Below are 13782 nucleotides of genomic sequence, written 5' to 3'. Positions count from 1 at the left end.
TGACCACTTCTGCTGCTGCCGGTCTGCACCTCGTCTCTCTGCTCGAATGGCTCTCTTTGTCGCCCTCTTGCTCTAGGCCCGCTTTGTTTCCCTGTCTCACTCGCCCGGCCTTACCCTCTCTCTCTCTCTCTCTTTTCCCTACCTTGCAAGCAGTCAGCCGCGTCCAACCAAGCTCTCTCACAAAATCCAACCCACCCACCCCCCACCCCAATTAGTCCTCTCTCGTATCGTCAGAACCCTCCGTCCCTCCACCCTTCTCGCTCCCATCTGCGCTGCGAAAAAAGGTCCCGCCGGCAGACGACACCCGTTGCGCTTGAAGTTCTTGGACTGACAAAACACCCCCAACTGCGCCGATCCAGAGTTACCCTTACCGCTCTCCTGTAGCCACTACCTACATATATTTCGCTCCTCGTGCCGCCCAAGAGCCTCCGAACCTATAAGATGGCCTGTAAGTTCCGAGCGGCGCGTGGATTTTGTACCAGGGCTAACTCAATTGCTGGCTTTTCAAGTGCCATCCGATGTGAAAGAGTCCTACGTCAGGATCATCGATGAGATCTTGGCCGGTAGCGACCTGAACACAGTCTCCGAGAAGCGAATTCGCAGAGGCCTACAGGATGCCACCGGGAACGATCTTACGCCGTACAAGGTGACCTCCCCATCAAAATGTCGTTTCTCCGGGGTCGGGAGTGTTGACGAGAAGGGATCTTGCCTAGGCCGAAATCAAAGAATTGATCATGCAGCGATTTGATATCTTTGCAGACCTGGCAGAATCGGGTGCAGATATGACTGCGGCTGTCGCTACGGGACCAGCCGTCCCTGTCACTTCCGTCTCGGCGGGGCCGTCCAGCAGGAAACGGAGCCCGGACGCGGAAAGTCCCTCGGAAGGGACCGAAAGATATCCGCCGCAAAAGAAAAGGAAGTCTGACCTCATTGACGCCGACGCCGCGTTTGCCGCAAAATTGCAAGCGGAAGAGAACTCGCGAGCACGACCAACCCGAGCCGCGAAGAAAGCCGCGCCGTCCAAGAAGAAAAAGCCCGCAGCCAAATCCAAAACGTCGAAAAAGGTCAAGGCGTCAGACGACTCTGAGCTTGAGGGCTCGGGGTCCGAAAAGAAAAAGGAAGTCAATAGAAGTGGAGGGTTTCATGTGAGTACCACCTAATTCATGTGCCCCCCCTTTTCTTTTCCCTTTTATTTATTTCTTTTCTTTTTTTTTCTTTTCCTTTCCCTTCCTTTTCGAAATTTTGCTTATCGTGTCTAGAAACCGCTTAATCTATCACCTGCGCTTTCTGCCCTTTTTGACGGTGAGATCTCTGTAAGTAAATTTACAAAACATACTTGCCGTCCATGGGTGAATTGAACCCCGTTTTAACCCTCCGAAAACAGCTCTCTCGACCACAGTCGGTAAAGAGAATATGGCAGTATATCCACGACCATGGTCTGCAGGATCCTTCCGATCGTCGTCAAATCAGGTGTGATGAGCGCATGCGTGCTGTTTTCAAGCAAGATCGCGTGCATATGTTTACTATGACGAAAATCCTCAACCAGAACCTTTACAATCCTGATGAATAATGACATAGAGCAAACCTGCTGTCAACCTAATCGATATTTAAAATCGCCCGAAGTTTGTCGATCCTCTGTGACTGGGCCGGCGGCGGTAAGGACCTTCGCCCTAATATGTCTTACGTTATTTTTGGAGCCTCTTTCGGAGTATCCTTGATACGCTTGCAATTTTTTTTTTTTTTTTTTTTTTTTTTTTTTTGGCCTTTTATACTTCATCCATCCCCAACATTGATGCTTTAGAGCCTGAGCGCCCCTTTTATTGCTGATCATATCATAGCTTACTTCTTTTTGACTTTGATTCCCCATTGCGTGTACCATTTTGGACAGATCTAGTTCCATTGATTCTTAGGTTAGCATTCTCGGTGACGTGCGGTTCGGGTAGAGGAGGCTGCCCATCGGATGGATAGGTTGGATCGGATATGTACTCATTGCGCCTTAGTCTGCCCACCCTGCATACTTCTTCTATTTTGCATAGCGCTTTATCAACAGTTTTATTTTCCTTTTTCTTTAGCTTGAGGAGTTGGTAGATTGGATCCCCCTTTTACTTCTTTTGTCGACCCCCTGTCATCGTTCTAGTCTCTTCGTCTCTACGTGCAAGGGATAATATAACGGCTGTGCTGAGAATATTCCTTCCGGCGCCCAGGACTTTTGCTGGGAGCATGTCTAGCGATTCGTTGGACGGTTGTCGTCGGCCTTGCTTCCAGCTAGGGGCCTTTTTCACTTTCGTCTCAAAACACCTTTGCATTTCGGACGTACTTCGCGAACAATTATTCGATTCGGATTTGTCCGTTTCATCGACTCCTGTACATACATACATACTCCGGGTACTGTTCCATAAACCTTCAATCTCTCGGTTAGCTCTCCTGGTGGACACCTATAAGAAGCTCATTTGCACGAAACTTGTAGAGAGCTCGTTTGGCTAATGGCCCCAGACGCATTGGCTTTTCTTGTAAAAGGAGCCCATACTGGGAACGCTATGACATATATCACATGCATCATACACCCCGTACTACATTCAACCTAGATGCTAATCCCCAGGAGCAAGCAGACAGACAGATTTGTAAGAATAGCATTCACAGATGCCACTTGAACCAAGTCACAGCCTGGTTGAATGCCTGGTCCCGCGCAAACACGGCCTGCCTCTGGCTCAGGTCCGCGCGCGCAGCAAATCCGTGCTCGACCCCGCTGAATAGGTTGATCTGGTAAGGAAGACCGGTCTTCTTAAGGATCTCCTCGGATTTGTGCCGGAGCTCAGTGGAGAAGACGCGATCAGTTTCTGGGAATGGTGCGAGGGGTCAGTATAGAATCGACATATGTATGGAAAATTGCCCTGCGCGGCACAAATGCGCCAGGTGGGTGGATGGATGGACACTTGCCTGCTGCAGCGATGGATAGGGGACCCGTTATCCCAGCGAGCTCCTCATCAGTGACAAAAGAAGGATGCGCGACAAAGCCAACGTCGATTTTGCCTTGCTTCATGAAGCGGCAGACATACTGGGTACACGGCGTTAATTTTTTTTTTATAAAGGAGATTGGCGTAGAGAGGAAGAGGTTCTGTGCTTATCTATCTAACCTTTGCACCAAAGCAGTATCCAACAGCCGCAATCTTCTTGTACCCCTTCTCTTCGCGCAGGTATTTGACGGCCGCTTCGACGATGGGATCGATGTCCTTCGGCTGGAAGTTACGTACCCACCCCATGACCTTTGACATGTCGCTATTAAGCGTCCATGGCTCCGCGCGGAAGAAATCGGGCATCATGACCAGATAGCCCTGCGAGGCGAGGGAGTCGGCCAGGAGCTGGCTGTTGGAGTAGATGCCCATGATATCGGAGAGGTAGAGGATGGCATGGTCGGGATTCTGGTTCCCTGCGGGATAGGAGAAGTAGGTTCGGGCTTTGATGAACAGAGCTTAGTACTTTGCATTCTATATCCTTCTTTTGATTTTTCTTCTTTGGTTTTATGCAACTGGGTATCGGACAAGGAAGAACGCACTGCCGTTGATCTCTTTGATCTCTCCCGCGGGGTTGCCTTCGTGCTTGAAACCCCGCCCGCAGCACTCTTGAGGAGGATTGGAAGCCATTGGCGCTCAAACAGAGGGGAATAGATTGTTAGAAAGAAGTGGATAGTTTTCCTTTTTGCTAAGAAGGAGAATCTGAAAATGTGTTCTTTGGTCGCGGGTTTGCGGAGTGAGAGCGGGGGTGGTTTTGGAGCCGAGAGAGTCCGAGACGAGCCAAGGGCGGAGCTGATAACTAGTTGATGAAATAAGTAGTCATTTATTCGGCGAGCGAGCTGACCACAGGCTGCCAACCCGCGTCACAACTCCGCCGGTTGCGGATGGGACATTCGAGAGAGACCACGAACGAATACGACGGTCAAGCCCGTCTGTCCTGCGGAGCACCCGGCAGAGCGTGTGTGCAGCGAACAAGGGGGTGTGATGGCCTGCGGGATCGTGTCGAACCCGACGGCTGTCCGCACGGGGCAATTCCACGGTTCTATCCCGAGTACAGTCCATCATCAAGGAAGGCTAAACATCAGAGGCGTTCAGTCTTGTCATCCCTCCGCGAAAACTCAGCTGTTTCACGGCCTTGTAGGGTAATTGCGGCAAGCCGGAGAGAAAATCGTCGATCAACCAATGGCTGAATAAGTTACTTAGCTGAAAGTTCATCCGACTTTTGTCAGCTTGCCCGGACACTTTTTGTACTCGGCGACGGCAACGCGTCAACAATCATACAGCGGAGGGAGATGATGATTAATTCCACTTGGGAATATGCAAATCGGGATGAGGCAAGGGGAAACCGTCTTCAATACCAGATGGCTATAAAAGGCCCCTTTTTGCATTCCTCGACTCTTGAAGATTTATCATATTCCAGTTCAGTCCTTAAGAAGGGAGTACAAACCGCTTATTGTTCAAGCAGTATGGAGTACTCTATCTGATTCCACTTTCCTATCTGCAACAAAAAACCAATGTCTGCAATCAAATTCCTCATCACCGGTGCAACGTCCGGCCTGGGCGGTTCCGTGCTTGCTACCCTCTACAAGCACATTTCTCCCAGCGACAGGTCCTGCATCGCAGCCGCGTCCTCCCGTCAAGAAGCGTCCGGGAAGCTGCAGAGTGATTATCCCGGCATCCAGTTCCGAACACTGGATTTTGACGACAAGACGCAGATGGTGCAAGCCCTGAACGGGGTGGAAAGGTTCTTCTTCGTGTCCAGCCCCGAGCCGGATAGCCCAAAGAGAGAGAAGCAGCATGCAAACGTGGTGGAAGCTGCGAAAGAAGCTCGGGTGAACTATGTACGCTAGACGATCCGCCGAAGAAATGAAGGAGGTGATTTTCCTGGTGAATGCTGACCCATAGGAATAGGTGTATTATGCCAGTTTGGCCTTTGGCGGGTACGAATCGAACAGCAAGGTTGGGCTGCAACAGGCCCATTTGTTGACGGAACGATTGCTCCAAGAGTAAGATTCTACCTACTCGAGACACTCCGGGGTTAACTAATTAGCCCCATTTATTTGCATACTGACAGGATCAACTCTGCTGTGCCAGATCCGGACTGCTCTATACGTCAGTCCGTATGGGCGTCTACACGGATGCCTTCCCCTTCTTTATCTCGTGGTACCCGGGCACCACGACGATCTACCAGGCAGCCGACGGGCCAGTGGCACTGACGTCGAGAGAGGAACTTGGCGAGGCCACGGCACATTTGATGATGCGCGACCCTGCAACCCTGTCTTTCAAGAACAACATCGCTCTCCTCACGGCATCACGCACGTACACGTTCACCGACGTGGTGCAGGCCGTGGCCCAGGCCTGCGACCAAGGGATCAACATCGAAAAGGTATCCAGAGAAGAGTTTCCGCGCATCCTCGCCGCAGAAGACGCGAAGGACGGCAGAGGTGGAAAGCCCAAGGAGTTCTTCGATTCCTGGCTGATTTTCATGGATGCGATCGCGGCGGGGGAAGCGAAGACGGTGGATCCGCTGATGGGCGAATTGCTTGGGCGAGAACCAAAGGATGCCATGCAGCATGTACCGCAGCTTATCAAGGATGGGTTGGACCAGGGAGGGTACACGTGGCATCAGAATTACGCGAAGCGTTGAGTGATCCGATTTATATATATATTTTCTACTCCGTAGCTGAGACCCTTCTTTGTGTTTTTGCCGTCTTCTCGGGCGTGAATAGCGTTCTATCGAAGAATTTTCGGCTTTCGTAGTCTAGCTGCTCAGGCTAGTTAGTGAGTCCTGTAATCCCATCGAAGGCTCCTCCATCATGCCCTATAAAATCTACGCATCTTGTCTTTTGAGATTCGTATCGTGAAAAATACAAGGATGTTCAGGATCCAACAACCAGCAAGCCAACGTTTTATTCCAATTTACCTCGGAAATGTAACTACTCCTGAGTCGAGACATTTTCCCTTCCATTTCTTTCCTTTTTTTTATTTTTTTTTTCCCCCCAACATAAGAAATAATATGCAGCACCATGTCTCTCGAGCCCGAGCCGTGTGGGTTCAGGCCGTTGCGAAACTCAAAACCTCGTCCTGCTGGACGACGGTTTCAATGACAGGAACGCTCATTTGTGCGCGATCCCCACTGGTTGATTGAGTTTGTCCCCGATGGACGGTTGTTGGGCGACGGATGCCTCCGGAGGAATGGATGATGTGCTCCATACGGATGTTCCATGGATCTAAAAAAAAAAAAAAAAGGAAAAAAAAAAGGAGGAAACCTCAAGTTGGTTTATGCCAGCGGGATAACTCCTGGGTTCGATAATTTGTCCACGTAATTATCTTGCTAGATAACGAACAAACGAGGGATGTCTCAAAAAGGCGACTCATTGTAGGAATCACAGTTTTTGGGGCGCGCCTAATATTGATCTCGCCTCGGGACTCGACTCGTCGAGGAAGACATCGCACGGAGGACCTACGGACGCGGCCAAGGCAACAAAGCCTGCATGGCGTTTCTCTTATCCAACTTAAATCCCTGATCTTACCCGATACATCCATACGTAGATACATGTGCGAAGAGGCTGCAGATGAGCACAGGAACAGAGATCAGCTATGGGTCCAGAAACAAAAGGACAATATGATTAGAGAACCTGAGGGGCAAGAAGTATGCGATAGCAGGATTGTCGGCAATTTGATTTCCTATGTGAATATGACATCTTGGGGAATACAGAAAAGGAAGCAAAAGATAACATTATCAATGCGTCCTCGATGACGGGACCTGAAACCCCTGGAAAAGCGGCTGTAGCTAATAATACAGTGGGTGTATCAATATAAACGAGCATTCCAGACGAAGAGCAAACATATTAAAAAGAAGTATTAAAAAAAAAGGAGGAGGAGGAGAAAAAGAAGGAGAAGAAGAAGAAAAAAAAGAAGAAGAAGGAGAAGAAGAAGAAGACCGCAGGCGCGTAAATTGACAGATCACCCATTCGACAGACGGTTGAAACAATGAAAACCGAAACCTTTTCAGCCCACCGGTCCCCAACGCCATTCCATGCAAGATTTATTGCTTCATCGCCATTCTCTACTCATCCCACTCTTCTCCTTCGCCGTCGCGATCCTTTGCAAGAGCCGCTATCGTGGCGGCGCCTCTACCCTTGACGCCGTCCTTGCGGATGGGGATCTTGATTCCCTGGATGGCGAAGCACTTGCTGAGCGGAGTGCTCTCGATGACGCCGGGGAACTTCTTCGCGGAGAAGACATGGAATACATCTGAGAAGACGCTTGCTAGCACGGGGGCGGAGCCATGGTTTAAAATGGGGCCCGAAGACTCGCTGGAAGGATCGGCGGGATCCGTGCCCACATTCACGAAGTTCATCTTCAGTCTTATCGGATGCAGAGTTAGCAGAGGTTGAAAATAATAAAAATAAAAATAACAAGGAAAAAAAAAGAAGGAAAAAAAAAGAAAATGTTTTGGGTAGCATGCATATATATATATATGTATATATAACGGAGACAAGATGTGGGTTTTGCAAACCATACCTGAAAGCTCCTTCAGTGCGGACGCTTAGGTCCTGCAGGATGAACCAGATTCCAAGCTTGTTCTCGGGGTCTGTCAACTTGAAGGCGCTCGCACTGAGGCTGCCGATGAGGTTACGCGTGAACATGCCGGTTGGCTGGGTAGGGGCGAGCTGGGGCGGCAGGACGGACTGAGGCGTCATGCCCTGAGAGCTCTGGTAGTAGCCCGGGGCGACGGGATAGTACATCTGGCCGGGGTTGGGCGCGTAGGGCATGCTGGGTTCGCCGTACGCGGGCTGGCCGGCGTAGTACTGGGGGTATGCGGCGGGCTGGCCATACATGGAGGAAGGGTGGCCGTAAGGGGGGTATTGAGGGATCTGGGCGGGAGGCGGGAAGGAGGAAGGGCTGGCGGTGGAGATGGAGGGAGAGGTCGCGGAGTGCCTGACGAGGTTGACCTCGCGGTTTCCGTCTGCATTCCAGAGGTCTACGGAGAGGACAAAGAAGGACGTGTCGATTTCGCTGGTCCCCAGCAGGGATGTTTTGTTAGAGCCCGGTTCAGGAACGGGATATTATATATATATATCTCCATATGGGTGGGGTGGCATACGTGACATCGATCTCCTTGTGGGTGTTTGCATCCAGGACTCTCAGACGGACGCACGGCGGAGGGGTGATGGGGCGGCGATCCTAGACGTAGCGACGAGGCGAGTCAGCGATGAATAGACGGGACGGGAAAAACGGCGGGGGCGACGAACCTTGTCGCCGAAGCCGCACATGCGAGCGCGAATGGGCTGCTGGACGACCTCGAGACTATAGATGCGGCCATTCCAGACGGTGGACACGGGAGGCGGAGGGCGAGCGGCGGCGGGAGGGAGCTGGGCGCGGGCGGCAGGTGGAGGAGGCGGAGGCGGAGCGCCAGCGCCGGGGTATGGAGCGGGAGGAGCGTAGGGGCGGACCTGGTCGAAGGTACCGTGAGGCCTGTCCTGCTCGAGCGGGTACATGGTCGAGGGCGGGGTGGAATTTAAGAAAGTGGGTGACAAGCGGCGGTGGAGAGGGGAAAAAAGAGAGAGAGAGAGAGAGGAGAGTGTGGGAGTGAGAGTGCGAGAAAGAGGTCAGAGAGATAGGGACGAGCAAGCAGGGGGCTGGCACGACGGGCAATGGAGTCGGGAGAGATGGGCGACGGAGATTCTCAAGGCTTAAGTTAGTGTTCAGCAGCGACAGAAAAGTGACAGGTCGAGCTGGTCGAGTCGTCAGTCGAGTCTTGCTGGAGTTAGTTTTACTGACATACGCCGATGGCAGAGGCAGAGCAGTTTAGTCGGGTTGGCTGGTTCGTTCGTGAGTTTGCCCAAGTGGGGGGAGAAAGTAACTTTAACCACCCAGTTCGGTGAAGGGGTGGCTAACTAGCGGTTGTATGTACGGAGTATTGGGGGGGGGGAAGGTTTTCGGCGTTGTTATACGGAGTACAATGTGTTACAAGGGCAGTTATGCCAAGCCCCCAATAGCTTTTGTAAAGTTTAAATCAGGTAATCTTCCATGAGAATCATCAAGCAGAGTATAAAAGAGATAGAGAGAGAGCCTCTTTAAACTATATCATGCAGGGTCATCGAGGAAGTTCAAGTTAGCGAGGGAATATATATATATAAGCCGCTGAAACCCAAAACCCCAAGAAACGACCCGCAAACAGGCACACTAATTTGCCCTTGCTCTAATTACCTAACCATTAAGTTCCGTGCTGCCATTGGCCGCTAATCGTGAATTGGCCAGAGCGCTAGCTGCGTTAGTAATCCACCTCTTCTAGTTAAGTTACAGTTGCGACGATTGGGGGCAAAAATGTTAGCGGGTGAACTCGTAATGGGTATACTGTATCAATCATTAGAATTCCTTGGCAAGATGTTGATCTTCCCTCGCCATAATAATCTATGATTACTAACTATTAAATTAGATAAGCATTTACCATACTAAAACCTATGTCTCTTCGAACGTTCAAAAATAATGACCACTGCTCAGTATACTATCAACTTGATAGCTCAAGAATGTCATTATTGAAGCTTGGAATTCAATTGAATCTGACTTTATAAAGAAAGCCCTGGATTCAATGAATGAGTGAGCAATGCTGGCAGGTCATATACAATGAAGGCGGACCAACCTCTTAACTAGTTACTAGATTTACTATGTAATTACTTGCTGCTTTGACAGTTGGAGTTCTCTTGGCAATAGCTCAGCTCAAATTAGATATCGTCTATCAATAGGGTTTATGGCGTGGGATTAGGGTTATCCACAATTATCCCCCCTACCATTTACATAAAAAGGAGGACAAGTCGACGATGATTGTAATGATGACGATGATGATAGTTAATAATGATGATGATGATGATGATATCTTGCTTGGAACGGCATCACGAGGGACTCCGCTGCCACAAGCTTAACTGGATTCGCCGGTTAACTTACCAAACGGCTCCACTCGCTGGTTAACTCGTCGCTCTCTCAGCGCCATCTGACTGGCGGGTGAAACCCCCCGAGGAGCAGGTAACTCATGAACTTGGGTTCTCTTGTGTCAAGTAGTTAACTATGTATGGGAGTACGGAGTACTCTGTAATAATCTCGAATTTAAAAAAACAAAAATAAATAAATAAATAAATAAAATAAAATAAAAACAAAACAAAGAAACAAAACAAAGAAACAAAGAAACCAAAAGAAAAGAGAAAGGGCCAGCAGAAGCAGGAGAGTTAACCTCGTTGACTTGCTCCATTGCTTCGCCTGTGGCGCGTAGGCAGTCAGTCCGCTAAGTTAATGCTTTTTGAATACCAAAGACCAAAACACAGTCGGACAGAAAGAGATGCCATATCGCCGGTAACCCTGTATGGAGTTTTGGCGTGTCGACCACTGAGGTCATTTTGCGCTGTCGCTAGCCATCCCAAGCCTTGAACCCCGTCGGTTCCCCTGTTCGTCGACCATGTACGAAGTACCCCGTAAATGGTTAACTAACTACTCCGTAGTCAACTAGCCGGTCGGTTAGTTAACTAACTACTAGCTCGTCGACAACCTCATCGCGTGCGTGGACCGCCCACAGCAGTACTGTACTTACCTGACTACCGGGACCGCCTCAGCAACATCTCAACTCTCTTCTACATATGTAGCTGGTGGGGTATAGTTCTCTGCCCCGACAATTTCACCACCGCCGTCTGCCAGATGAAGCCCGTCACGCTCGATCTTCCCGCTCTCTCTGGGCCGCGATCTCCCCTTTCCTTCCCCGCTCCGCCCCGGCTCGACTGAACCCGCATTCCTCCCCGCCGCCGCCCAAGAGAGAATGCCTCGACCAAAGAAGCCCGGTGCTCCAGAGCCCAAAAGGAGAAGCAGGAATGGCTGCTGGTTGGTATTCACCCGCCCAATCACCAAATCATTTATTTTTATTTTTTTTTGTCTTGACCCTTGCTGACTGGTCTTTCCTCGGCGGGAGGCCCTGCAAGGCGAGAAAGGTGAAATGGTGCGTGTGAATTCTCCCCCCAATCTGCGCTGGCTCCTGAGATAGCGACGCTGGAAGAAATTCCCGCCGTGATGCTGATGGTCGATACCTGCGCTAGTGGTGAGGAGAAGCCGGTTTGCGTCAATTGCCAGAGACAGGGCGACACATGCGACTACAGCATCAGGCTGAACTGGGAGGGGCGCGGGAAGAAGAAATCGGTAAATCCGTCATCGACGGGAACGACTGTAGCCAAATCAGTTGCAACAGCATCAGGAGGAGGAGGAGGAGGAGAAGTGGCCGTGCAGGCATCCGCTTCCTCTCCGTTGAGACGACCAACCGCCGAGGGTGTGCAGCCTAATCGACTTGTCAACGACAAGCTCTGGGGGGATGTCCGTCATGCCTCGCCGACAGAGAACGGTAAAAGTAATCACAGTCTGATGCCTGCATTCTCTGCACATCATCGTCGTCATCATCATCTTCCAAGGACTACAACAACATATCCTCAGTCGGCTTCGAATTATGCGACCGCAAACAGTTATCCATCACCCGCGTCCGCTGTTTTCCCGAGAGACGACTCGTCAACACTCCCCCAGGTCCAACTTTCTCCGTATCCTTCACCCTCTGACTCCGCAGTTGCCAGCCCAGGGATCTCCCCGTTTCAGCCGACGAGCACTTCTCCGCCATTTACATTCTTGCAGACCACGCTCAGCTCTCCTCCAGTTTATCCCAGGCGGGCCCTGACCGGAGAATCTCATCGCGACGCCAAAAGGATTAAGACATCACAACAGGGTTTTCAGGATCTAGATGTGATGAGCCCCGGATCTTACTCTCAGCCAGGATCCGGCCCACGCGATTCAAGCAATACGCCTGGAGGAACTCTCTTTTCATCCACCGATTCCTCTGATACGACTTCTGAAGAAGCTTATCCCCCCCACCAGCAGGTACTTGGTCACCAGGATGCGAGTGCGCGCCCTGAACTCCAGCGGGTGTCCGTACAGTCATTACTGTCACATTCTATTGCCGATGGGGCCTTGCCGCCATCTGCTGATATTTGTCCCACCACCCGGGAGAACTCTGCTTCTGTCATCGTGACTGGATCGAGCGAAACAGCGGTTAGCTTTGGATTCGACTGTGGCCGCGTCGACCTTGACATCAACAGAAACGACGATTCAGCGGCAATCGAGTACAAGATTGCCACGCTGCAGCTGGCCTGCCCCGTCACTAGTCCTACCATGACGTCGAGTTCGACGGACTCTGAGCGGGATACCAAGAAGAGAGTGACTGCTCTATTTACAAAGGGAGGATACTATGCTAGACCGGTACCCATTAATATCCCACGATATCTAATACCCTTGCCGGCCGCATTGCAAGAGAGCCCCATCAATCTATTGTACTTTTACCATTTTCTAAACCACACCTCGAAGATATTGGTGCCCCACGATTGCTCCAATAATCCATTCTCTAACGTATTACCAGCGAGTTAAGTTCCCCCGCCCCTCACCCCCTAAACTGGATCATACTAGGAGAGCTGTCTCTAACTCTGAAGATACAGTGGCCGTACAAGATATAAACCTTCTGAACCTCTTACTCGCGTACTCCGCCAGCCATCGCGCACGGTTGCTCGGTCACGCGGAACCCTATAACCGCATTGCACACTGGACCCGCCATGTCTTCCCCAAACTTCGCCATGCGTTGGATGACCCAAACGAAAAGATCTCCGAGACCAACCTTGCAACCGCCATCATGCTAGCATCTCTCAAGATCATCAGTCCCAGCACATTCGAGGTCCCGATTCCATGGGAAAGCCACTTAAAATTGGCCCGCGGGCTGTTCCTGGCTAGGAGGCAGATGCAGATAAAGTATTCGTCGGACCAGGTGGAGTTCTTTCTGTGTCGCTGGCTCGGATACCTGGATATCCTGGGTAGCTTGTCGTCTCGGCAAACCGAACCTCCCCTGCTCGGCGGCAACTATTGGTCCACCGTCGCTCTTGACGAGCCCCAGAATCCCGGAAGTGATCTCGAGATCGATTGCTTCACGGGATTCACCCTCGAATGCCGCTCGTTCTTCGTCCGTCTTGCGGAACTGATCCACGAGTGCGATGTCTGCCAAGTTGACCCCGTCACAGGTCGTCCCATCTCGGCCTGGACGCCTCCTCCGCTCATCCTCACGCGCGCCGAGAGACTGCTGTTCGATATGACATCGTCCCGCTCGCGCAACTACCATCACCGCACGCACCATGGCCTTCCTGAGCTTGGTGATATGGCGGCGCTGGACGACTCGTACCGCCTTACAGGCATCGTGCAGTTATACAGACGAGTGTTCTGCCTGAGTGCCTCCGACACCAAAGTCGTGGAGTCGGTAAACATGCTGATCGACTCGCTAGATCGCGTTTCGCGCGGTGGAGCCACCGAAGTGTGTGCTCTGCTACCGCTCTTCACCGCAGGATGCGAGACGCGGGATACGACCCAGAGGCAGGCGATTCGTGCGAGATTCAAAGGGTTCGAGGGAGTGGGGATGAAACAGGTGCGTATTGTATTTATACTACTCTCCTCTGCGGTTTCTATTTGTTTACTTATTCTATATTATTTCAATTTACCTTTATAGTCCCGTTGATACTGACTTAACATACAGATTCGACGAGCGCGTAAGCTAATGCAGCGATCGTGGCAGGAGAACTTACCGTGGACGATGCTTGCCAACGGTGAGTTTCTTGGATGATGGGTTCCCTAAGGGCACACCAATCTACTATTGTCTGCGTAGTTTGCCTACGTATATATATGTATGTATGGACTCACGATGTACATG

At 51.0% G+C, this 13782-nt stretch overlaps 5 protein-coding genes across 5 annotated transcripts; 3 read left to right on the top strand and 2 right to left on the bottom strand.

The window, feature by feature from the left end:
- Positions 1-441: 441 nt before the first annotated feature.
- On the top strand, positions 442-1570 carry CIMG_09965 (SWIB/MDM2 domain-containing protein; the record flags this gene model as incomplete). Its single annotated transcript, XM_001238942.1, has 5 exons — positions 442-448; positions 510-646; positions 714-1145; positions 1260-1313; positions 1385-1570. 5 exons carry the CDS (start codon positions 442-444, stop codon positions 1568-1570), a joined length of 816 nt encoding a protein of 271 aa, XP_001238943.1.
- Positions 1571-2456: 886 nt separating this feature from the next.
- CIMG_09964 (dienelactone hydrolase) lies at positions 2457-3757 on the bottom strand. Its single transcript, XM_001238941.2, has 4 exons — positions 3554-3757; positions 3135-3454; positions 2938-3055; positions 2457-2837 (listed from the first exon to the last, which is right to left on the bottom strand). The coding sequence occupies exons 1-4, from the start codon at positions 3639-3641 to the stop codon at positions 2635-2637; spliced, it is 729 nt and encodes a 242-aa protein (XP_001238942.1). The 5' UTR covers positions 3642-3757; the 3' UTR covers positions 2457-2634.
- Positions 3758-3994: 237 nt separating this feature from the next.
- CIMG_09963 (NmrA-like family protein) lies at positions 3995-5900 on the top strand. The gene is made up of 3 exons (XM_001238940.2): positions 3995-4852; positions 4923-5017; positions 5106-5900. The coding sequence occupies exons 1-3, from the start codon at positions 4526-4528 to the stop codon at positions 5656-5658; spliced, it is 975 nt and encodes a 324-aa protein (XP_001238941.1). The 5' UTR covers positions 3995-4525; the 3' UTR covers positions 5659-5900.
- A 764-nt stretch (positions 5901-6664) lies between these two features.
- Positions 6665-8719, bottom strand: CIMG_09962 (VelB protein). Its single transcript, XM_001238939.2, has 4 exons — positions 8270-8719; positions 8122-8201; positions 7539-8033; positions 6665-7381 (listed from the first exon to the last, which is right to left on the bottom strand). Exons 1-4 carry the CDS (start codon positions 8513-8515, stop codon positions 7081-7083), a joined length of 1122 nt encoding a protein of 373 aa, XP_001238940.1. The 5' UTR covers positions 8516-8719; the 3' UTR covers positions 6665-7080.
- Positions 8720-11069: 2350 nt separating this feature from the next.
- On the top strand, positions 11070-13774 carry CIMG_09961 (C6 zinc finger domain-containing protein; the record flags this gene model as incomplete). The annotated part of the gene is made up of 3 exons (XM_001238938.2): positions 11070-12456; positions 12530-13500; positions 13609-13774. 3 exons carry the CDS (start codon positions 11070-11072, stop codon positions 13693-13695), a joined length of 2445 nt encoding a protein of 814 aa, XP_001238939.2. The 3' UTR covers positions 13696-13774.
- Between the last annotated feature and the right edge of the window lie 8 nt (positions 13775-13782).

The sequence above is a fragment of the Coccidioides immitis genome, assembly GCF_000149335.2.
Source record: "Coccidioides immitis RS genomic scaffold supercont3.5, whole genome shotgun sequence".
Taxonomy (NCBI): Eukaryota; Fungi; Ascomycota; class Eurotiomycetes; order Onygenales; family Onygenaceae; genus Coccidioides; species Coccidioides immitis.
Note: the sequence above shows the minus strand (reverse complement) of the source record. Positions and strands in the feature narration are given on the sequence as shown.